This window comes from Pelodiscus sinensis, chromosome 23, assembly GCF_052426305.1.
Source record: "Pelodiscus sinensis isolate ZL-2025 chromosome 23, ASM5242630v1, whole genome shotgun sequence".
In the NCBI taxonomy this organism is placed as follows: Eukaryota; Metazoa; Chordata; order Testudines; family Trionychidae; genus Pelodiscus; species Pelodiscus sinensis.
Window position 1 is genome coordinate 23,732,501 of NC_143074.1, and position 25,386 is coordinate 23,757,886.

The 25,386-nt window shown below is 45.3% G+C and overlaps 1 protein-coding gene across 5 annotated transcripts in view; it reads left to right on the forward strand.

Moving 5' to 3' along the window:
- RABGAP1 (RAB GTPase activating protein 1) overlaps positions 1 to 25,386 on the forward strand; it is a 121,613-nt gene that overhangs the window by 84,463 nt on the left and 11,764 nt on the right. For all 5 annotated transcript variants that reach the window (XM_075905614.2, XM_075905616.2, XM_006121941.5 and 2 more), the window contains 7 exons: positions 6,769 to 6,882; positions 12,419 to 12,493; positions 15,465 to 15,590; positions 15,855 to 15,998; positions 19,817 to 19,858; positions 20,159 to 20,287; positions 25,241 to 25,333. In XM_075905614.2, coding sequence (XP_075761729.2) covers positions 6,769 to 6,882; positions 12,419 to 12,493; positions 15,465 to 15,590; positions 15,855 to 15,998; positions 19,817 to 19,858; positions 20,159 to 20,287; positions 25,241 to 25,333 — 723 coding nt within the window. The remainder of the gene's footprint in view (positions 1 to 6,768; positions 6,883 to 12,418; positions 12,494 to 15,464; positions 15,591 to 15,854; positions 15,999 to 19,816; positions 19,859 to 20,158; positions 20,288 to 25,240; positions 25,334 to 25,386) is intronic.

Here is a 25,386-nt window from a genome sequence, read left to right on the forward strand (position 1 = left end):
ATTGTTACAGAATTTCAGCAACGCACGGTACACAGATCATTTGCAAGACAATCCAATAACTTGATACTAATAGCAGTTTAATTGCCTTTTTAATGAAATGGTTGTGACAAGCCACAGTGAAGTGTGTTCAACTTGAATTAAAAACAGAAGCAAGGATCAAATACAGAATGAGAATTTCTATCAAGGGGATTTTCAAGAGCAAAAGCTCAAGTACAAGTACGTTTGAATGTATTATAGGCAAGGTTGGTAGCACCACCAAATGTATCCACTTTGTCACTTGTAGAGCGCTGGAGGTTTCCTGTGTTTCGAAGCGCCTCCCGAGGTTGGTTGTATTTTGACGGGCAGAGGGGTGGGAATTGGTTTTTGGTCTCTAGCAAAACAAAAAAGTGATTATTTTAAAAAGTATCCTGTTTGGAAACAAGCTGTTCTGTTGCAGTTCCCTGATACATCTTACTCTTATGCTACAGCCTTTCTGTGGAACACTGTCCCAGAATTTAGATGGGAAGGGAACATAAACTTTTAACTGCACCCTCCGTCCCTGAATTACTAGTACTGTACCTATCTAATCTGGCACGCTCTGGACCGAATCAGAGAATTTGCCAACCTAAGAGAGGTTGATATTGTCTGGCAGCATTACCAACACTACCACTGCTTACCAAGCTCTTCGAAGACATTTAGGAGTCGATTAGAGCTAAATACCAGCACAGAACCCTGAGAGCCAGAACTAGTGGCTGTAAACAAACTTTGTGACTGTGGGAAACTTGACCACGCCCACAATAAGTGGACATCCAGCTAATTCCAGTCACGCTGGACCACAGATGTTGCTGGACTGGAGTGTGCTGGACTAGAGAGGTTCAGCCTGTACCTGATGAAGAGAGTACGTTCTGCTTTCAGTAGCACAAGCTGTCTATTGAATTCAGAGGTCTTTTTTCAGATGATCATCTACTGACAAAAAATTCGGATCTTATTAGCTGCTTAGGATACCTCTTGAGTCAGGCTGTTCTCCACTCTGGCACTCCGAGTGCAGGAGGTGGGGGCCCTCCAAGACTTTAAATATACCTTGCCACTACAGGTACTGGTTACAAAACTTTCCTCCAGAATCACACATGCACAGATTTTGGGAGGAGGGGGGAGGTAGCTGCCACCATCAAGTGGTTTTTATCCCTAAAAACTGGGGTGAACACTTGAATTCACTCCCAGGGGTACCCCAAGCTCATTTGCCTCAAAAGAGCTTGAAAAAAGGAGACAAACAAGCTGCCGTCTCTGGTAGCTGACCTCTCAGTCTGAGGCATGCAGACACACACAGCCAGACTGACCTTCTGTACCTTCCAGGACACAAGAATCAGGTCATCACCTTAAAGTGATTTTTATTACAAAATAAAAGATATACCTGGTAAAGCAGACTTGGTTGCTAGATGTTACAGAGCAACTAAGGAAAATAAATTAAAACGCAGAGAAAAATCTCGGGGAACAATTCTCAGGTGGTAAATGGGGAGGGGAGGCATAGTTCAAACCAAACCACAAAATAAAGAAAATACCTTGATCACGACAAGATTCACTTTTTCCCTTTACTTACTCCCAGTCTAGTCTTAGTTCAGTCCACTTCCATGCCTCGAATTTCTTGAAGGCATGGTAGTCCTGCTTGGGTTTAAGTCATTCTGTGTATCTCAACTCCTGGTTTAACTCTCCCACACAAAGAAAGCAGGCAAGGTACATTATACAATTCACATTTCAGCACTTTATTCCTATTGGTTCTCCTGGCTTCCTGCCCACCCCCTTGCTAGCTACCTGAGTTTAACCCCTTAGTCACCGGGTGCTGGCCAGCACTACTCCTATCCATCACCCCTTGTTCCAGTACTGAAATGAGATAATTTATATAGACAAATGGAAGTCCACCAAGAATAAGAAGATCTGGTTACTTCTCATGCATTTTGGTGACGATACTAGTCATGGTATTCAGCTAACTGATAGGACATGACACTCCCCCCTCCCTCCCCAATCTAAGATACCACATGGACGAGTGGCCGTATAGTACGGAGAATGCGTTCTCGTCCAGAAGAGATTTACATATGGCACCATTTGCTAACCCCCCTGCCTCTGATTGCAATTCACACTCTTGCTGTGACTTATTTAGCACACTTGTTTCTGTTTTGAAGGGTGGCATATACAGGCCAACAATGTGCGAGTTCTCACATGAGGTTGAATGAACCCGTTGGTCTTTCTGTGCGCATCTCACTTTCTTCTCAACACTTGCACTGCTGATCTTTGCTCCCATGTGCATCCTCCTTGTGTTAATGAAATTACCAAGCAACAAAGCAGTGTATAAGATGGAGGGTGAACAAATGTGACTGCTGATGGAAGCCGTTATAGTTTAAAAAATTGGTACCTATTTGAAGGATTTTGATCCGTTATCTGATTTGAGCTAATATCGGCAAGAGAAACGCCAAGTACAGCATATCTGCTCAGACAGAAACAAACTGGGCAATATTAGCAACCTTCCTACTTTTAAAGCAAAGTTCAGCTGGAGCACGGATTTTGGAATTCCCTTTAGGAAACATCACAAGTGAATGAGAGTGATGAGTACAGATTCAGAAGAGGAAGCAAAACTGCCGATGGCGTGTTATGCATCGTAAAACATTTTGAAGATCGCGCAAGTGAGTGATTCTCGTTGTCTAGTGGCAGGGTAGGCTCACATGGTTCTGCTGTGAGGATGCATTCAGCTTCTGGGTAGTACTGTTGTTTACTCCTTCAACAAAGCACGAGGTGCTTGGCCTTCCAAGTCATATTGGCGACTATTGCCAGAAAAGCTTCCCGTTTTTCTGATCTGAGGCTCTGGGGAGCCAAGAATTCCCTTCAGTACTGTGCTTTCCACCTTGTTCTCCACCTGCCCTCCATTCCCCCCCCTTTCTTCCTGGTATGTTTCTTTTTAAAAAATAAGTGTTTCGCTGCCACTTTCCATACAAAGCAAGGCACGTGTATGTGGAGTCATTGCGACTGGCTCCTAACCATAGACCCTGTTTGCCAACCCTCAAAATTAAAGCGTTCTTTGTATGGCTTCCCAATTTGCAAAGCCTGTTCAGCTTTCTCAGCAGGGCTGTTTGCTCTGTCTTGAATTTTTACGCTGGGGATGGTTTGCGGAATGTGGTGGCCAAAAGAGAGGAAACAGCTCAAGAAGTTCAGCTGTCCTTGCCCTTGGGAATACTGACACCAACAGCTTGGGAGTCTGTGCAGGGGCCATTCCCAGTCTACTCTATGAGGAATGCTGAGCCAGTATGCAGAATACAAAGTCTCCCCTTTCTGGAGCTTGGCTTTAGTAGTAAAGAATAGACATGCACACAGATCAGTTCTTACCTTCTTCCAAGCTTGGCTGCACCTAGGATTCTTCCCTCCAGCCTGCTCAGCTCACATCCTAGATCCTCTCTCCCCAAATATTCCTCTCACCCGCTCAAATTCAGGTGAGGTAACAAGTCACCTGCCTCAGGGAGTGAGCAAAAGCCTAGCCCGTGATTAGCAAGATCACTTGGTAACACTGTGGGGTGTTTCAGGAAGTCGCTGCCAGTTTCTTAGAGCGATATTTACTCTCTAATTGGTTGCACTGTTCATCTCAATTTCTCTATTTAGTTTTATTCCATCACTCCTAGTCTTTGCTGTCAAAATCCTCTTCTAGCTGGTGACACCCTTCACTCTACATAGTCACTGAGCCCTTCCTCAGCTCCGTCTGAGTCCTTTTACCAGGTTAGTTGCTTGTTCCTGAATCCCATCCAATGTGCAGGTTTCTTTTTGGTACTGAAATGCCCACAACTGTTTGCATTACGTAGTGCCTAGGAGCCCTAATCAGAGACCGGGACACAGAGCGAGGAGATGGTCCTTGCTCCCAAAGAGCTTATCATTCAAGTAGAAGACGAGAGACGGCAGGTGGATGCAGTCTGACAGAGCAGCAGACAAAAGTGACCATATAAGAGGCAGCCGAATGCAGGAACCTTGCCTTCTGGCTGTGTGCTCTGATTGCTGGACAAAGGGTACAGCATCTGCTCCCCGACAAAATAGTTGGGAAGCTAAGTTTTGTTTGCCAGCCACTCCAGCCCCCTCAGAGGGGAAGCAAAATCCTCAGAGGGGAGGCGCTGAGGGGAAAGCGATCTGAGTCTAGATCTCCTGTGGGAGGTGTGTTTGAAGTAGATCTGTAGATGTAAGGCGGATAAATGAGTGAGTGGCTCTAGCAGAGCGTTTCCAAAGTTTCCCAGCATGAGAAACGCTTGGGAAGGCTTCTCCCCCACGTCCTGATTACAGGTGACCCCCGCACTTATGACCTAATCGCAAGTCAACCCATCATAAGTCGAACCCTTATTTCCCATAGGCGCAGTGTTATAAATCATAGAATACTAGGACTGGAAGGGACCTCGAGAGGTCATCGAGTCCAGTCCCCTGCCCTCATGGCAGGACCAAATACTGTCTAGACCATCCCTGATAGACATTTATCTAACATACTCTTAAATATCTCCAGAGATGGGGATTCCACAACCGTCCTGGACAATTTATTCCAGTGTTTGACTACCCTGACCGTTAGGAACATTTACCTAACATCCAACCTAAACCTCCCTTGCTGCAGTTTAAGCCCATTGCTTCTTGTTCTATCCTCAGAGGCCAAGATGAACAAGTTTTCTCCCTCCTCCTTATGACACCCTTTTAGATACCTGAAAACTGCTATCATGTCCCCCTTCAGTCTTCTCTTTTCTAAACTAAACAAACCCAATTCCTTCAGCCTTCCCTCATAGGTCATGTTCTCTAGACCTTTAATCATTCTCATTGCTCTTCTCTGGACCCTCTCCAATTTCTCCACATCTTTCTTGAAATGCGGTGCCCAGAACTGGACACAATACTCCAATTGAGGCCTAACCAGCGCAGAGTAGAGCAGAAATGGCGGTGTCATTCCTGGAAACCCATTTCATACCCTAAAAATACCAGAATTGACTATGGAAATGGAGGAAAAATAAACTAAATAGTTAAATAATGCACAAAAATAACTAAAAAGTGAAGACTGTTGTGGTGGAGATGCACACAGTTCAAGCAGCAGCTGCAGACTGGCGAGTCTGCCTGACCTTGTGCGTTTCCTGCTTTGGGATGACGAGTGGAGTCTGCATCGTATGCCGTTGTCAATGTGAGCTGCAGATGTAAATTTGGTGGGCGGGGGGGCGTTTTGGGAGCTACTCGCATTAAAAAAATAGTTGCAACACAAGCCACCGCCGTTTGTTAAAACACAAAGATTAAACGTGAGTGAGCAGAGGAGTGCTGTGACCACGTGTATTTATCCGCACATGCATGTTACCACTATTTTCACCAACGTGTACCGCCGCGCGAAGTAGTCTGCCACTTGATGATTTTTGTGTTGTTTCGGGGACGGTTATGTTATTCGAAAAACATTCCCTAACAAAAAATCGTGCTATTGCAAAAACATGTTAAGCGACCATGTGTTAGAGTAATTACTGTATTTAGAGGACAACCCCAGGCTGCCATGACAGTAGTTTGAAATGCTTCAATAGCCCTTTAAATTGTAATATCTATCAAGAATACATTAATCCAAAGTAAACAACAAACATTTAACCCAGTAGAACGATTAACATTTCTGAAGTTTTCTCAGGAAGGTAAATGTGGGTAACAGATTCACCAAGCGTTTTGAGAATTCTCTAAGAAGCTTGTCTACATATCCAAAGAGGCATTAGTGCCGTTCTTGGTGGAAACGTAGCTCTTGGAAAGCGCTTCCTCCACCATCTCCATTTCGGACACCTCCTTTTTCAGGGCCTTCTCAAGTAGGGTCAGTTCTTTTCTCCGATTTCTTCACTTCCAGCTTCTGTTTGTAGCCTTGCTCTATCTCCTCCTACCTCCTGGGCTCTAGAGGTGGTTACACCAGATCCCTACGCAGGTAGCACTGCCACCTCCATGAGCCATGATGTGTGCGGCCAATAGAGCATGGCTCTTCTTTTGGGTAAAATCATGTTCTGCTCAGGCTCAGATCCTGTTTTCTGTCTGTTTTCACTCTCATCATGTCTCGGCTTTTGGGGGGTGGGAGGGAGTGAAGAATAACTTCTCCAATCTAAGTTGGGGGGTGAGTTGTAGCATGGCAGGCTAGAGTTACCCAAGAGCGATTGGCTGACACCCTTAGTTTACCTAAGAAGTAGAATTTGTGTAGTGTTGGGCAGGTTCAGCACAGACCGAAAGGGAAGATGTTTGTCTACAGCAGGGGTGGCCAACCCATTTAACAGAGAGCCAAAACAGTGATGGGAAAAAATGCTGAGAGCCACAACAGAATTGTCAAGCAAAAAAAAAAAAAAAAAGAGAGAGAGAGAGGCTGCCCCTTTAAGAAACAAGCTAGGGCTTTTTGGCCATATCCGGCTCCCGTCAATGGCTGCCATCTTTGGCGCTATTTTGAATCGCAGCACGGGAGGGGCGGGGAGGGGGAGTGGCTTCGCAAGCCGCACTTTTGAGGGAGAAGAGCCTCGGGTTGGCCACCCCTGGTCTATGGAATCACCACTGTGCCCTGTACCACTTGATTGTGTTTTCCTTAGCAGTCTCCTAGCTAAGCGCTGGCCATGCCCAGACCTGCTTTGGTTATCCAATTGTGATCTGAGGTGGTCAGGCTGCAGGCTGTGTTACCCTCGTCTGTACTGAGTCCAGCACAAAGCCATTCATTCCAGCACAGTGTCACTGATGCTGATTTTTAAACTGCGTCCCTTTTGACAGACAAACGTTTCTCTCATGTTCTTGTTTTAACAGGAGTCTCCCCAGGACAGTGCGATCACTCGGGACATCAATCGCACCTTCCCAGCTCATGATTACTTTAAGGATACCGGGGGAGATGGCCAAGACTCCTTGTACAAAATATGCAAGGTATGTTATAGCCTCGCGCTGGGGGTTCTCGGTCAGCCTACGCTTTGTTTACACTAGTGAGGTTGGATTTAAATTTGTCGTGTTTCCTCTTTGCTTGATTTTTCTATAAGCTCAGTTGAATTGAAAAGTTACCACAATTGGATACGGTTGTTTTGGCTCATACGAAATAACTTCGAATTCATTCAAGTCCTAGCAGACTGGGGTCCGCAATGCAGTAACCACCCTCACACTGGGTATCCTCCTCCTTTTGTAGTTAGGTGGATTTACTGCCGTGGTGTCACAGGTCTCTGTCTCTGTCGATGATGGTAACCAGAAGGCTGCTTGCGTGTGTGCTCATTGATGTGGGCCCAGTGACCACAGCAGACCCCGAGAGGGCCCCCAAAGACCACAAACAAGATAAGGATCGAAGGTGCCAGGCCAGGTTTATTGTTAAGCGAAGTACAGTAACAGTTGTCAGTAGATTCTACTGAACCGCTATTCACATGTTCTTGCCACAATGGAATGACTCAATCAGTGAGAAATTTCCTCTGCCCTCCTCTACCTCCCCCCCAGTCATAGAAAGACTGTCCCCCCCCCCCCCCCCAAGACACCACCTTACACACAGGTACAAACAAGTCACACCTCATTGCTGACGCTGTCAGGTTGCCACCTGCTGACGCTACTTAGATACCACCCATCCCCCTGTACCTCGTGGTTTGATTAGGTCATCTCTAGCCATCATGCTGTCCTTGTATCTGTGAGGAGTGGGGACCAAGGTCTTTTTTAATGAGCTAGTGATATTCTGTGTGTTCCACTTATGACCAGTGCCAATTAGTGTTCTGCACCTGGGCCTATTACCAGTTAGGGTTTTGTACTCTCAGCCCTGTGTGTGCCAAGTTCTCTGGGCTGGGGCCTGCCTCTTGCTCACAGCTTCGCTTTACTTTATGTTAGCCATGTTTTGTCCATTGCTAGCTAGGCCTCAGATCCTCAGGCCAGGCCTGTGCTGCATGGGCTTCTGTTTTAGGCCTTCATTTACTACACCTTGATGGCCTAGGACGGTGCGGGGCCTTGGCACAGGTGCGGGGCCTCTACCCCAGGTCCTGTCACTGTCTCTCTCCCTTCCCTGTGGGATTACTGAGGGAGGGGACGGGAGGGGGCCGGCAGCAGGGGTTGCCCCGCACTCAGCGCTGCGTCCCGAAGCGAAGTGGCCCAGCCCCAGCATGCTCCGCTTCCTGCCGTCATGGTGACGCGCAGCGACCCAGCTGGGAAATGGCGGAGTGGAACAGGCGGCTGGGCTGCTCGGCTTCCTGCGGCTCCCACCGCTGCGGGTGAATGTTGAAGCAGGCCCAGCCCCTGCTGCCAGTCCCAGATGCTCTGGTAATCCCCCAGGATGCCCTGGGTCCCCCCCCCCCCCCGACATGCAGGGTCGGGGGGGCACCCATGAACCCCCAACATGCAGGGTCGGGGGGGGGGCACCCATGAACCAATCGGCTCTGTTGCTGGCCATCTCAGCAGAGAGCCAAGTGCTAAATGGGGATAGAAACTTACAACCCAGAGCATGTTGGAGTGAACCGACTGCAGATCGCATTGTAGCATCCCCTTCAAAGGGAGGAGTCGCCCCCCCAGATCAGAGATTTCGCTGTCGTTTGGTTCAGCTTCCGACGCATTTTTCATGGCTAGTTTTGAAATTGAAGTGGAGGCAGCACGACGTCAGCATGCTAAGCTGCGAGATGGCTTGTCCCCACATTTCTGTGTAGTCTCCTGTGCACTGCGCCAGCTGAAACCCACCGTGCTTTATGTGGCCAGGTGCTCACCCTTCCGAGAGAAACCGTGACCAAGAATTCATCAATGAGCTCGCGGGGTTGGAACCGTTTTTATCTTGTCTGTCTGACCTGTGCTAAAATGTTTGACAGTTTCCATCCAGTGGGAAACAGAAACCAAACAACAGTTGAGTGGTCAGCACTGGTAGTCAGTTATTTATTTACACAGGGACCTCACTTTTCCCATCTGTAAAATGGGGATAATGCTTAAGAACGTCCAGTGTGGGTCAGACCAACGGTCCATCCAGCCCGGTGTCCTATCTTCCGACAGCGGCCAATACCAGATGCCCCAGAGGGAGTGAACAGAACAGGGAATCGTCAAGTGATCCCTCTCCCGTCACCCATTCCCAGGCTCTGACAGAGGCTAGGGACACCGTTCCTACCCATCCTGGCTAATAGCCATTGATGGACCTAACCTCCATGAATCTATCTAGCTCTTTTTTGAACCCTGTTAAAGTCCTAGTCTTCACCACATCATCTGGCAAGGAGTTCCACAGGTTGACTGCGCTGAGTGAAGAAAATCTTCCATTTGTTTGTTTTATACCTGCTCCTATTAATTTTATTTGATGACCCCTAGTTCTTATATTGTGGGAATAAGTAAATAACTTTTCCTTATTCACTTTTTCCATACCAGTCATGATTTTATAGACCTCTATCCTATCCCTCTTAGTCTCCTCTTTCCTACGCTGAAGTCTATGCTGAAGAAAGGAATATAAAGGCTGCTGGTCAGGACTTTTACCTAGGGGTAGAGCTGCGTGGTGAGAAGCTTGACCTGCATCTGCCTGTCTGTGGCTGGTGGTGTTGGGCCCTCAGTTTATATAGGGTCCCTAAACAGCAGCACACTAAACAGAGGGAAGGTTCAGCAAAGAGTGAAGAATAAAGAGCTCACAATTTTAAATGGGCATGTAGATTTTATTCCTCACACACCCTTTAGAAATCCTTGGCCAATTAAATAATGCAAATATTTCTGCGCAGTTTTAATATTTTGTTCCTGATGATACCAGAACACTGTGCAAATGGAGATGACCTCATTTCTGTCCATCACTTCTCTAGATGGAGAGACAGCCCTAAACCAGGCTAAATTAAAAAGTTTCTTTAAAATATGTTCTCAGACTCAAACAAATGATCCTGTAGAACAGAAAGAGCTTCGAGCTTAACAGACAGCAAAGCTCTTGCAAAGGATCTAGGTAGCTGTAAAAGCTGAAGATAATTATGCATCACTCATTAGTATTGTAAAGCAGCAGGCTTCCATTTAAGTGCTCATTAAAATGCAGAAGATAATTATCAACTAAAAATGACTGTTTTCTGTTTGATCCAATTACCTCATTTGACCAGAGTGTCTTCAGAGCTCTGCTTCTGCATTTAGAAATTCTTCATGTGCTCTATCTCGCAGGAGACATTTCTGCATGCTGAAGTTTCAGTTCCTGGCACAAAATGTATCATTTATGATATCATTTAAAAATAATGAGCTTTGCAGAGGCGACTGTCCTAGGCAGAAATGCTTGTGCTCTTCTTTGATTTTAATATGAATTACACCCAACACTTGGTAACCAATTAAAAAATTGCTCTGTACCACAATACCCCAGCAGCAACACAGTAATTTGAAATAGCACCCAAAAATCTCAAATGTGGCCATAAAAAAGCTTGGGAAACAATTCCGTGGGTACATCTATTGGCGCCTGATGACTTATCCAGTATATTTTGCAACGATAACATACCAGTGAGCTTGCTCTTCGACTAGCATAGGAATCTTTGCAGCCTTTCTGTGACTTCAGAGTAGGGATGTAAAATCCCATTTTATTGGTTAACCAGTTAACTGATTAAAGGGAAAGTGGGCTGGGCGGGTGCAGCTGGGCTGAAGTGTCCCCCACTGCTGCAGACAGGGGTTGCTTCAGCCCCCACCGGTTAACTGGAACCAGTAATCCTCACCCGCTAACGTTTAACCAGTTAACTAGTTAAATGGGATTTTACATCCCTGTTAGGTATCTCTCTTCCTTACCCTACTTTTGTGAGAGACCTGTGGCAAGTTGAGAGTAACGTGAAGAGTATCCCCAAATAAAGCCTTGATTTGTCCATAAATGCGACCACTCCACAGATTCCCGTTTGAGATGACCGTGTTACTGGAACCAAAGGGGCAACGGTGCTGTTCTGGGTTGATCTAAAATAGCCCGTTTGCTAATGGGCGAGACTATGCCATGCGTTTGGGAGTTCACATAGACTACAGTGTGGCCATTTTACTGTGGCCTGAAGATGAGCTGTGTGGGGGCTGGAAGGCTACCTCTCTCGCCAACAGAAGTTGGTCCAATAAAAGTTATTCCCTCCCCTACCACGTCTGTAATCTGCAGGGACCGGTGACACATCTCCATGGCGTTCCTACGCAGTATGAAATCCCATTTGCCTGCTGGCCGCTTTTTCTTTCATGGGGCTCATGATGAGAATTACTGGGTCGGTCTGTGTGCGCGCCCTGAGGCTACTGAAGAAATTGTAGGCTGATGGAAAGGTTTTCAGACTTTTTTTCATAGCACAGGCCGTGTTTTAACAGAGCCTTCCTCCCTTGTGAGTCATAGTCTGACACCCTGACTGCAATTTACAGGCACTCCCCAAGTTATAGACCTCCGACTTCCAGACATCCTCACGTACAGACAGCTCACCTGTAACCTCAGGGAACAGGCAAGAGCCGCAGGTGGTGGCAGAAGGGGAGCAGAGGGCGGCTGCACAGCCTACTCCTGCCCCTCCTGAGTTCTCCGTCCTCCTTGTCCTCCCCTGATTAAACCTGCCTCTCCTCAAGCACCAGCATTCAAGGTTAAATAAACTGGGGTACGTCTACACTAGCTCGTTAGTTCGAGCTAAGTAGGGTAATGAGGGCAAGTGGAGTTGCAAATGAAGCCCGGGATTTAAATTTCATAGGCGCTGCCATTTTTAAATCCCCCTTAGTCCGAACTCCGTGCCCGCGACTACATGCGGCACAGAGTAGGTAGTTTGAATTAAAGATCTTAATTTGAACTACCATTACTCCTCGTGGAATGAGGAGTAATGGTAGTTCGAATTAGGATCTTTAATTCGAACTACCTACTCCATGCCGCGTGTAGCTGCAGGCATGGAGTTCGGACTAAGGGGGATTTTAAAATGGCGACGCTGGGAATATGCAAATGAAGCCCGGGATATTTAAATCCCGGGCTTCATTTGCAACTCCACTTGCCCTCATTACCCTACCTAGCTCGAACTAACAAGCTAGTGTAGACGTACCCCTCTTTTCCATTGCAAAGATCCAGCATTTCAGCTCCATCATGGGCTAAATAGGCTTTTGAGGGCTAGCCTGGGAACCAAACTACGGTTTATAACATGGTTTCTATGGGGATGTGTGTTCCGAGTTCCAAACAACCAACTTGCAAACCAGCGTTAGGAACACAACCCCTTCGTACATTGGGGACTTCCTGTACAGCAACTGTTGCTCCATAAAAGTAATCTGAGAAAAGTGATTTCATGGACGTTAAGCAGCCTTCAGTGCGAGTTACCAGCTGGAAATGGTCCAGCACCATACGACCAACCAGGTGTCTGCCAGCCACCACCAACTGCTCTGCAGATGACAGTTTTCTTTGCGTTAATCTTTGTGCAGCTGCACGACAGTAATAGCAGTCCAGTCACAACTGACTGTACACTTCAGTCCTTAGCTTTTTTCCTCGTGCAGCTGGGCTCTAGGGAGACTGCGCATCTTAAACTCTCGATTCTCCTTTCAGGCCTATTCCGTCTACGATGAGGAGATTGGCTACTGTCAAGGCCAGTCATTTCTTGCCGCTGTGCTGCTTCTGCATGTAAGTCCTTCCACTCCAGTTTGTTGTACGCCTCAGACAAAACTGTGCTTAAGTTTATCCAGAAGAACTCATTCCAAATTCACTCGTCCTGCTGCAGTAGCCGGTCCCATGCTTAAACAAGCATTTGAGTGAATGTCCGTAATTACGACTTTGGGGGAAAGAGGCGCATCTTCTGTTTCAAGTTCACGGCAGCATCAATAATGAGCGTGTGGTCAGTGTTCACTTCATTTTCCACCTGGTTCTAGGTTCTTTTCCACCCCAAGCTGTTTTAAGCCCAAATAAGACTCTGGCATAGTTTCTGCAAAGTAGGCTGGGTGGATATAAATAATTTGAGGGTTTAGATCACTTAAGGAACTCCTTGTAAAGGTATCCAGGGGTGGGAAGAGAGCATCTCTGAAGCTCATGGAAAAGTTTTTATTGGTATTGATCATAAGTACAAACCAGAGCTACCGTGGCTCCTGGGTTAAACAGGAATATATTTTGCAGCATGTTAGTAGTGAGTGAGTTTTAGTCTTAATGGCTTGAACATCCCAATATATTTATGTGGGGCAATATATTCTAGGATTGCTTTTTGTTAGATGTTAGTCAGTGGTCAGATATTAAAATGGATTGTGTCTCAAATGTGTTATTTATCAGTAATTAGAAATGGGTCAATTTGTGCTTAGAGAAGTGATGTCTTCTGTGGTCTGAACTTACAAAGGCCGATCTTATCTGTTTTACACTTCAAGTACGTCTGAGTAGAAAGTTTTGAGACTTTGCTCATGTTTATGTGAAACATCTTATCTTACATGAAAAAGTTGAAAAATCTCTGCAGCTACATGCTATTTTTAGCTAGGGTTTTTTTCTAAGCATGTCTGCTTTTTGTCAGACATCTGTATTTGAAACAGCAGATCCTAAACCCAATAGGATATTGTGATATTCCCTCCCAACTCCTCCTGCCAATTTTGAGTGATTGCTGCTGTCATGCAGAACTAAATATAATTTTGTGTGTGCTGGCAGTATGTAGGGTTTTCAGAGTAGGTTTTTTTCCCCATACTTTTAAGAAGTCTAGGAGGATACAGAAATATAAACTGTACACTCTTTATAAACAGAGATCAAATGGACCAATAGTATCTAGCTGTAGTGCTTTGATTCTTTGTAACCTGTGTAATAAACACTTAACTGATGGAAAAAACAATTCTTCAACACTGTGCAGAACCCAACCAGCAATAAAGGTTTAATTCTTTCTTCTGATAAAGGGACTGAACTCTTCTCCCCAATAGAGATGCTTTCTTTTAGCTGCCAAAATGCCATCTGCCTACCTTTTTGGCACCCATTGGATTAAGGAGACTCATCGACACAGGAGCAGGCCATTCATTTGTTTTCTTAGAACTCATTCTTTAATGTTAGTTGTTGCTTCTGAGATCAAGGTCTGTTAAAGTGAAGGCTGCAACTTAAATCTCAGTTCTTGTTTCTCTCTTGTTTGAGCCTCCTGCAAGGCAGTCTTTGGAGTGTACCTGGTAGGGCTGAGATGGACTTCATGTTATTGTGTCTTACTGCTGCATCCGTCCTGGAGCGAAAAAGTGAAATGTAGTTTCTGCAAGTCCCACACTGCCAGTATGGGAACTTGTCTGAAAAGTTTGAGTTCACTGACTTCATCTGTGGATGAATAATAGAGCACTCGAGTTAGATGGTTTGACCTTTACAGAAACAAGTAATTGACCTGAAGAGTCAGTCTTTACTGCTGTGGAAAACAGATCTGCTTTATGGTGCCAAAGAAGGAAGTATAAATGCTGATCAGCAACAATATGTATGTCTCCAGCTGCTGGCAGGAGGGGGTGACCGAAGGATCCCAAAATGGCATAGAGAGCTGCCAAACCAGCCGAGGAAGTGGGTTGTGCCCACGAAAGCTCATGATACTATCTATATATTTGTGTTAGTCTCTAAGCTGCCACAGGACTACTCATTTTTAAAGTTACAGACTAACACAACTACTCCTCTGAGTGCTCATCTAGACTATGCTAGAGTGTAGAAAGAGGATACCAATTCCTTGGGAATTTGCATGTCGTCGTCTTCTTGAAACAGAGCTTTCAAATGTGAAAGTAGTTTAGACACAGCTTTTTCGGCGCCCCCCCCTTCCCTTGTCGAAAAGCCACTCTTCCTCAGAAAATGAAGTTTACAAGGCTTTTCAACAAAGGGGGGGATTCGCCGAAAAAGCCATGTCCAAACTACATTCACTTTCGAAAGCAAGATTGGAAGAAGATATGCAAATTCCCACTGAATTTGCATATCGTCTTTCAGCGCTCTAGCATAGTCTAGATGAGCCCTGAGACTTTTAGGGATGCAAATAGTTAACAATAAACATCTCCCTTAATGGGTGATGCTTACTGATGTCAGTTAACCAGTGAGGGCTGGAGCAGTTGTCTGCCCCAGAGGGCTGTTCCAGCCCCACAGGGCCCACCGCTGACATTGCATTTAACCAATGAAATGGGATTTTACCTCCCTAGTAGTAACTGATGCTTTTTTGTAATCAGCCTGAATAAAAGACCATCAGTTACAGTAATGGCATTTTTAAAAAGTAGAAATAAAAAATGCTACTGCTAGTTTAGCGCCATGTGGCGATACTGTAAAAGAACCTTTCATATCTTAACTGCATTCGCTGACTACGCTGAAGCATGGGGTAGGTTGGATTCACGATCTGTAGGAGTTATGGCTTGATTCTCAAGATATTGACCAGATTTGGGATAGCTGCTGCATGAAGCAGAGCCCTTGTGGACCTGTAAGGTTGAACAGCATGTTTCTAACTTGGGGTGCTAAGAAGGAGTGTCACACGTAGCAGGCACAAGGTGCCGTTTCTAGTTCCAATTGTTACCATGTGCGCATTTACCCATATCAGTTACACAAGCCAGTTGGTGTCTTGATGTTAAGAGCAAGATCAAGGAAGGAAACAGAGTAATATAAAAATGTCAACCAAGTTTGTTCTCTTTGATAGATGCCTGAAGAGCAGGCTTTCAGTGTTCTGGTCAAAATCATGTTTGACTATGGACTCAGGGAACTTTTCAAACAAAACTTTGAAGATTTGCACTGCAAGTTTTATCAGCTGGAGCGCCTCATGCAGGTAAGCACCCGGATTGCTTTGAAGCAATCTTGTTTATTATACCCTTGATTAAGATAGGGGACAGCAGTGCACCGTTGTTATTCCAGAGAAAGAACTTCCCTTAGCACAAGTTGCCACTAGCAGAATGCCATAGGATAACAGTAAATATTTCTTTCTTCTACCATACCCCTCCTCTTGTAGATGTGAGAATTGTAAGTGTGATTTTTAAACAGCTGCTTCTAAGCCAAAACTAACGAGCATGGGCTTTTTCTCCCTCTTTTTAAGGAATGTATTCCTGACCTTTATAACCACTTTCTGGACATCAGCCTTGAGGCCCACATGTATGCCTCCCAGTGGTTTCTAACCCTATTCACTGCCAAATTCCCTCTCTACATGGTCTTCCATATTATTGACTTGTTATTATGTGAGGTATGTATTACGCATATAATTATACAACTTTGTGCCTCCAGCAATTTCTGATGGTTGCTCCCTATCAGTTCTAACACTCTCGTTCTTTGCTCATGTCTGGTTTTTGAGTGCCGGACAGTTGAGACTCGAAGTACAATTTCTCCATACAGAAATGTGAAACTGTTACATAGCCATGGAAGCGGATTTTTTTCAGCATTTTTAGGATGTTCTATTTTAGAATTGGAGTTCATGATGTTTTTTTGAGTTTAGATGCAAGTCTCCTGTTTCTTAGAACACCATTATGTCTTTTGTCATCCTGTATATTAGTTACAGGCTGATGAGGTTAACTTTGTGCATGTAATCCTGTAATAGCTGTAAACCCTGTATAAAAAATCATTTTGTTATGGAGGAAATCATTTTATGTTGCTAGTTTTTTTGATTTAACAATTAATTTTGTTTTTATTGCCACTTGTGTATATAAGCACCATGTAATGGTAACAATATTACAGCCTCCCTAGAGTACTGAAATATTCTGCGTTTACAGCCCAACTTTGCTAATTTTCACTTAAGTAATCTCATAGGGCTGATAACTTTCCTTCCAAAGAAACTGAGGTCTCATTCCATTTTTCAGCATGTATTTAATAACAAAATTCTTTGTAGTGAAATCATGCATTAAGAACATTTAGCCATGTTCTGTAACCATAGTTAGCAGTATGTTAGGAAGTAATTTAAATTAAATCTAAAGTACCCTTGTAAACATGAATGAACACAGCACATTTTGCAATGCAGTGTCCTTGGGGGGGGGTTTAATCATTTGTTTGCTTACTTGCTGACTCCTAAAGTGCATGATTTCTCAGTGGATTTCCTAGTCATCAGTGTGAAATAGTAAGTTTCTGCTCTATTTCTTTCATTTAAAGATTGCTGCATTTATAAATCTGCTGGTCAGGGTTTTTCCCCCCCCACGTAGTTATGTTCGTCTTTTATGCTTGCTTTTTCTAGATGCTAGTATAATAGAAAGCAGCAGATGGCAGGACAGAGGTCTCTGCAAAATTGGCTCTGATGAGAAATGCGTTTTAAATTTCAAACATATTAAATGAGTTCATTTTAATTTTGTATTTTTATTATAGTTTTAGGACAGTAAAGCTAGTAACAACAGAAAAGGGGAAATACAGTAGGTTGAGATTAACAATATTCATATAACAAGCCTTTACACATGTCTTTGTTGCACGGGAAGCTAAGATATCCTGAATAGAAAGAACACTTAAATAATCACTTATTTTAATAAACCTTTTTCAGTTCAGTTAATGAGTAGCCGAATAATTAGCATAGGGCTGCCTTCAAGAGCAAGTCATTTTTTCTCTATAGCTAGGCTTTCTCAGATTTTTGAAAGCCGGATGGTTAATCAGATGTTAAATCCAGAGCATGACTCTACAGCAGCACTAGCTCTACTAGCTGGGAATAGCGAAAGAAGCAAGTTTGGTCATAATTTATTGCTTTAAAAGTCAAAGTCACAAGAGCTGAGGAGAAACCAAGCTCATAACCAGTAATGCCAATCAAAGTCTAGCATAAAGGAGGTGGAGCTGCTTGAATGTTGAGCTGTGAGCAGGTTGCTCCTTTTATATAACCGGAAATAAGATAGGACCCATAAAAATGTAGCATTGAATAACGAGGTGAGAAGGACTAGTTGAAATCTTGCACACATCCTAAACTGCATGCCCCCATGCCTGAGTGATATTTTATTTTCTAATCTTCACTGTCGGCAAGCTTTTTTAAAAATTCTGTGGCCATTGGGCGGGGAGGGGAGGGGTGGTCCTGTGAAGACTGACTTTCTCAGTCATATTCATTATAGCAGAGGGAGTAGAGACATCGAGGAATTCACTCCCCTAACGCTCCCTCCTTTGTGGTGTCTGACTTTAAAAGTTCATTGATCTTTTTTTTATTATTATTATTTTTTGGTAAGTGGGGGAGAAGGAGCCAGTTTGCATTTGGGGTTTATTAAAGGATGTTAACTGGGTTTTTTTTCCTACACACACGCAAAGTTTTACAAACAAATCAGCAGAGTGGGTACTTCTTTCAGTAGAAAACATTACATTGGCCTATTGAACTATTATATTACATTGAACTATTAGGATGCTATATTTGAATCTGATGCTTTGGGGAGGTTACTATATTGAGATGTTAAACAGCATTGAATTGATCAGGTAGGAAATAAAAACTAAATAATGCTGAGTTTTACCGATCTGTAAAGCCCTGAACAGACACAAATGTCTACCCACAAATGCAGGTATCTGCAGATAGACATCAGGAGCTGCAGAGCTCTGCTCCCAAGAGACACTGCAGCCATCAGAGAGAAGTGTGGCCCCGTCGCATCCGGGAGCCAGCATCTTGCGCCGCCAGCTCCTTCTGGTAGTGCATCTGTGTTCCGCCCAGCTGCAGTACAGCCTAATGCTAGGAGGAGCTGCTGGCACAGGGCACTGGTTCCTGGGCAAGGTGGGACCATGCTTCTCTCCTTTGGCCAGTCTCCCTTGGGAGCCCTGTGGATCCCGGTGCTTATCTGCAGATACCCGCATCTGTTAGTGCAGAGATGAGTCTGTCGGAATTATACTTGGTGTGCCGTGTGGCTCGATAACGTCCTTGTTTTCAGTGATAGTGGGGCTGTCTTCCAGAATGCATGAAGGGTTTGTTTTGGTTTTTTCCTTTGAACAATAAGGACAAGACCTAGCAAGTATAGGAACCTCCCTAGGACACCTGATTGAAGACACAACCTGCATGTCTTCCAATCTGAGCATTGCTCCCAGAGCTAACAAGCACTGTGGTGCACTGAAGAGAGCGATGATAGATTTCTGTTTGAGAGACAGAGTGAAAGACGTTTCCCTGTTCTGTCCACTCCCTCTGAAGCATCTGCCATTGGCCACTGTTGTAAGACAGGATACTGGTCTAGATGGACCAGTGGTCTGATCCAGGTTGGCTGTTCTGATGTACTGACATTCTACTGTGCTGTTCATGGCCAGTGGGCTGCTGGTGGCTAGAGACCTTCAATGTCATCCTTTGGTGAACGTACTGCGGATATACTTGACTCCAAGCTAGGGGGAGTCTTTCTTCCCTCAGGGATAGCAGAACTCTCGACTTATCCCCCAGTTATCCCATAGGAGTGTCTGCCCTGTCCTCCTGTCTCCCATCATCCTGTGTGATGAAAGGGAGGGTGTAATACGAGGAATGTTTTCCTGCCTGAGTTTTAGACACATGAAAATGATTGTGTCTGTGTGGTTCATGGCCCCTTTCGCCAGTGCCTCTGCCACCTGCAATGCTGACTGGACTAAGGGATACAACTCCATATTGTGAAGATAGTCAGCTTTTTATTAGCTATTAATTTCCAGTGGCTCTTTGTTGTTGGTTGCTATTTTATGTTGCTAAATGCATGAATTGTGTTTGGAGCCCTTCCCTGAACGCCCCACAATCCACTGGACTATGTGGTTTTCCTAAAATAATTTTTCCGTATTAGCCTGAACATAGAGACAAAGGCAGTTTGGAAGAACTCGTTTCTGCATCAGGCAGAGGGACGCTTTAGTGAGTAGAGGCTAGAATGGGAGTTTGAGGCAGTTCTTTGGCTATCTAGACAATGCTATGCAGAGGGGGGTTTGTGCCTTATTGTTTGTGAGTTTTTTCTCCAGGGCTTTGATCTGATGAAGCCATGGCTTACATTTGTATGCCACATTCCTGTTTTCATAGAAATAAGTGAAAATCTATAGCTTTAAGGTGTGGGAACAAAATAATAGCCAGGCTTGTGACTACTGAAAATGTTCATTTATTCCCATTTTTCTTTTTCTTTCTCTCTTTAGGGAATAAGTGTTATTTTTAATGTTGCACTGGGATTATTAAAAGTGAGTATCCAACTTTAACATTGTTTCATCTTTATACATCCCCACGTTTTGGCTGTGTTACAAAAATACAGTCATCAAAGATCTTCTTATATTGTTCTTGTTGCCGTCTGGCTTGCTTTCCCTGGGCGGCTGTGCCATGTGTGGAAAATGTCCTATTGTGCAAGTGGAAACACATGTTGTTATTTTAAGAAGGTTAAAAGATACTTTCCTGGGAGCTTAACAAAATACCTGTTTCATGTTAACAGCATCTGTTTTCAAAATCCGGGTTACAAATATTGTTTCCTTTCTGTATGTTTCTAGACTACCAAGGATGACCTGTTATTGACAGACTTTGAAGGGGCTTTAAAGTTCTTCCGTGTACAGCTGCCCAAGAGATACAGGTCAGAGGAGAATGCAAAAAAGCTGATGGAATTAGCTTGCAATATGAAGGTAAGCATGTGAGGCAGAGAAACTGTCAGCATTTGGCTATTCCATCTATATATTCGTGTGTGGGAGTGTGGGGGGAGGTTCTCACAAACTGTGGTCTATCTACCCAGGGAGGCAAAAATTCTAGATGCTTCACAATGAAACAAATCGAGATTAAGTGACTGAAATCACTCCACTGAAGCTTAAAATCTCTGCATAAAACTACACATATTGCGTATGCGGAAAAGCATCTCTTCGCTCACATCTCTTCCAGTGATTTCTTCTAAATGGCTGGCAGCATCTCTCTTGGAGACAACTGGGGATAATAACACACTTGAAACAAAATAAACAGAGCAGAAGCAGAGAATATGGCCCTTTTAGATGGATCAAAGCCATATTTAATTGTGTACCGCAGCAAGGGGCTCATTAAAAATGCATTGATAGGTACCATAAATTCTGTCTGTGTATCTACTTGGGAGGGAGAAGGAAGATGACTTTGCATTTAAAATTTCCTAAATTAATCAAGATTGGCAAGTGACCCTGAAGCTTGGGTTTGTTTTTGTTTGGTTGGTTTTTTGTATTTGTTAAAAATCCTCCATAAGTTGAGAGCTTGAGATTGTTCAACCTCACCTGGAGATAGGGGGTTCATAGGAGGGCAGTTTGACACTATAAGCATTGAGTTCTGTGCTCTTTTGTACTCTGAAGGTGGTTTCCTGATGAGTGAAATTAATCGAAGCTTTGGCGCCACCGTGAATGGTGAAATTCTTGAATACTAGGAGCTGCGTCTCCCAGCTCCCACAGTGAGCTCCCTGCCACTCCCAAACTCGTGGCAGGGAACTTAGCACGGTGGTTGGGAGCTGCAGGGATCCAGTGGGAACCAGCCGTTTCCACACAGGACAGGACTCTTGTGCATACCCAGAACTGCGAATAGCAATTCCGCGACGTGCCAGGGTCTCCTGGAGTTTCAAACTTTTCAATAATGCAGAAAGTTTTGTTTTTCCAGGAGCAGCCCAAGCGGGACGATCCTAGTATCGCTCTTCCTTCTGGGCTCTTCCTTTGGCGACTGTTAACTGAGTGTAGAAGGAAGGCCTGCTCTCTAAAGCCATGTACCATATGCGTTTCGTGTGCAGAGATTTCTGAATCTTTCATAAGTACCTTACAGTTCAAACCTGAAGTTTCTCGTACCATGACTGCAGTGGTGGTTTGTCATCTTCTCCCCAGAGTTGGTGCTCAGGCTGAGAACAATACACTCAGCATACGGTCTGTGTTATCAGAAGTTTGGGAAATGCTGAGGGTGGCCGTGCTGGGTGCTTGCTCTCACGGCTCGTTGTGAAAGCCCGAATGGGAAATCAGTTAACATGAAGTAGGCAGAGCTGAATGATGGCCGAGAGTTGTCGGGGTTAGAAAAGCATGAAGAGGGAATGCACCTGAAGCCATGTTGGCATATTAGACACACAAGGTGGGCGAAACTAGTATCGTATATTGCTCCAGCTTCTGTTTGGTGAGTGGGAGAAGCAGTCTCTCTCGAAAGCTTTCCTCTCGCTCTCAACAAAAATTGGTCCAATAAAAGGTATTCTCTCCCCCACTTTTCTCATTAAGATGGAACATCCAGTTATTGTATCAGGCACAGCCTTGGGGGAGGGGGGGGGGTATGCAATGCTATCCGTTCTAGCCACAGGGACTAAGCCGGGGTGGGAACCTTTTTGCGGTTTGGGGCCACTGACCCACAGAAAAATCAGTCGGGAACCGCACAGGAGTCCTCATTGACGGTGGCCCCTGACTGGGGAGAAAGACACTCCCCACATTCCCCCCCACACCAGAGCCTAGGGGGGCCCAGCTTAGTAGATTTTGTATGCTCCAGCCCCATGGGAGGATGGTGGGGGGGGAGGTTGGAGCCCCAGTGCTGGTTCTCCAATGCTGGGCAGGTCCTGACCCTCAGGGGCTAGATCCAGGCAAGCCGGTTGAAGGGTGGGGAACCTAGAACCAAGCTGAAATCCAACATGCTCCCAAATGTAGCAGCAGCAGGGCTTACTGGGGGGCTCCAGTATTGTGCTGCAAATTGATTCCAGTTCTGTCCTCGACAAAGGAGGCTCTGCTCCACAAATGTAAATGTCTTATTACTAATTAACGTATCCTTTCTATTAATTAATCATTCCTGTTTAATAAGAGCTGTCTGACAAAAGTGCTTCTCTAGGCGATACTTCATCCCGTTCTGTTGCTCCAGGGGCATGAAAGTTTCTCAGATGAGAATTGTCTGGCAGATCCTATTACTTAAATGTAATTATGTAGCCTTGGACACTGGGATTGAGAATGTCCTGACAGACACTGAGAGACAACAGCGACTCTTCCATCAAACTGTGAATGTTGTAACGAGCGCTTTAAACCGGAGTCCAGAAAACCCCTTCTGTAGTGCCCCTTTTCAGCCGTGATCATTCAAGTCTGAAGAGATTTCTTCCTTTCCTTTCCTTTCCTTTCCTTTCCTTTCTTTCAACCAACCAACCAACCAACCAACCAACCTTTTTTCTTTTTCTTTCGGCAGTTTATATCTATTAGCCAATCTTCCAGGAATTTTTTTTTTTACATTGCTTAGGTCCTTCAGGGCAGGGGGCTGGGGTTTGGGCGGGTGCAAGAGTCAGGGCAGGAGTTTGGGGAGGTGAGGTCGGGGCAGAAGGCTGGGAGTGGGGGGGGGGGGGGTTCAGGAGTCAGGGTTGGGGGTGAGGAGGGGCTCAGGACGGGGAGCGCAGAAGTCAGGGTGGGGGGTTGGGAGATGTGGAGGGGCTCAGGGCAGGGAGTGGGGGCAGATGGTAGCTGCTTCCCAGGGCTGGGGTGCTTGCTGCCCCCCATGGCCATTCTGGAATATAAATGTCCCTGCTCTCATACCCCTCCCTTTCCATTTGATGCAAATCAATCGTGGTCCAGGCGCATCCCATTGTCCTGGCACAACCAAACCCCGACCTTGCTTTACGTCGGGAGAAGAGGAGGCTGCAGAGCAAAGTAATGGTCCTAGCTCTCACTGTTTAGGAGGCGTTCTTGAACAAATGGACAGAAGGACTCCTGGACGGACGGACAGACAGATGCACAGACTCTTGTATTTACATGTGCTCTGATCCAGCACTTGTGTAAGGAAAGGGGAACACGCAGAGGGAGATGACCCTGCCGTGGCTGACTGGACGGCATTGGCAGTTAATGGGCGTCTGAGGTGTTGTGTGGAACACTTGCATTACCAAGAGCATTCCCACCTTGTCCCTTTCACTGCAACAACTTTGTTCGGCTTCCCCTTCCCTCTGCTGCCAAGGCGCCCTGTGTCCAGTGCACCACGAACTGCTGGCATAGCGTGATACATACTGTACTGTAGCGTTTGCCCAGAGGCTTAGCAGAATACGGAAGGCTGCTGGAGCGAATGCAGGCTGCCACACACACACACACACACACACACACACACACAGACACACAGACACGACTTTTTTTTTACTTGGAATGTGGCATTCAATTGGTGCTGTCAGGAAAAATCTCTTGCTTTTTACCTGGAAACGCTTTGGACCAGAAAAAGCCCTGATGTCAAGCTGAATCATTTATAGGGCGGGAGAAGGGGCCTCGCTGAGGCGTTGTGATTACGCCAGCATTCTGCTGAAAAGGAGGTCAGCAGCTGATGAGCGTGAAGTAAGGCTAGCTTCTTACGGTCACTCACCATTGTTACAGTGATGTGAAAAGAGCCACTGCCACCTTCCTTGCTCCAGAAAAAACTAGAATTTGGTGGTGTTCTGTGTGTCTCTCTGCAAATTCCAATGCTTCTGCTGCCGTTCGCTAGCGCTGTTCCCACTGGGGCTGTTACGAAATGTATTGGTAATCATCCCGTAAAGTTCAGTTCCTTGGGATCACCCCTAACTCTTCCCTAGAGCTCAGGCTGCTTCTGATGCACCCAGAATTGTGGGGAGTTGAGACATTGGTGTGGGCTTATTTCCTTGCTTCTCATCTTGCTGTATGCCCCCCTCCTTAGGTTTTACATTCTCCCCGATGGGAGATTCAGCATGTGAAAGCCAGGAAGCCCTAGTGCAGTGAAACAAGCCACTTATAAGATTTTAACCATTTCCTGAGAAGGAAGCTATTTCCTAAAGACCCCGTGTGAGCGGTTTAAGGCCATTTACTCTGTATTTTTCCGGATTAGCTCCTATAATGGTGCAGCACAGCGACCCAGCTGGCGAGGCTGAAGAACATTTTCAGTCAAAATCTGGTGAAAACATTTCTGTCTGAATCTCACTAGAGGGAGCTTAGCTCTCAGTTTTGTGCAGTTTGTTCCTCCTGGGCGAGACTGTTAAGGGGAAAGTGGGAAATAACCGGATGCCCATTTTCACACGTCTTGCTCTTTTGCAAAATAATGTGTGCTTGTTCCACATTAAAATCCTTCTCAAATAAGTACTTCACACAAGTGAGCCAGCCCTGCTGATCGTGTAGTTGGCTCACTGAGCTAATGTTCGGGTCCTGCAGCCTTCAGCCATTGGCAACCCAGTGTAAGTTGGTGCTGTTCCACAAGCGAAGTGAGCCTGTTGGTCTCAGCATAGGCTGTCTTGCTAAGCTGCTACAGCAGTTGGCCTGCTTCAGCACAAGGGAGAGGCCCTGGTGGGATGGTTTTAGTTTAAAATGTTTGTGTCTTATGTAACTGTAATGTCTGAGAACCACATACTCACTCATGAATTTAACAGCACCTTGTGAGGTGGAGGATGATTCTTAGTCCCATTTTACAGATGGGACCACTGATGCAGTGACCCATTTGCCTAAGATCAGACAGGGAAGGAGTCTCTGAGATTCTTTGGCCGGTGCTACTTGACTCCCAAAATAGTTGGGAAATGTTTTGATCATGTTTTGTAGAAGGCAGGTGTTGCCCGAGGCTTGCAACACTGACGCTTTGTGAAACGCACGTTCTTTTCCACGAGGGAAGAACAGAACGGGCCAGGAGCTAACGTGCTGCGTTTAATTTAGATTGGGCAGAAAAAGTTGAAGAAATATGAAAAGGAATATCATACCATGCGAGAGCAGCAAGCGCAGCAGGAGGATCCTATAGAAAGATTTGAGGTAAGACACTGCACACCTAGGTCAGTTTGAGGCCTCCCGGGAAAGTCCTGTTT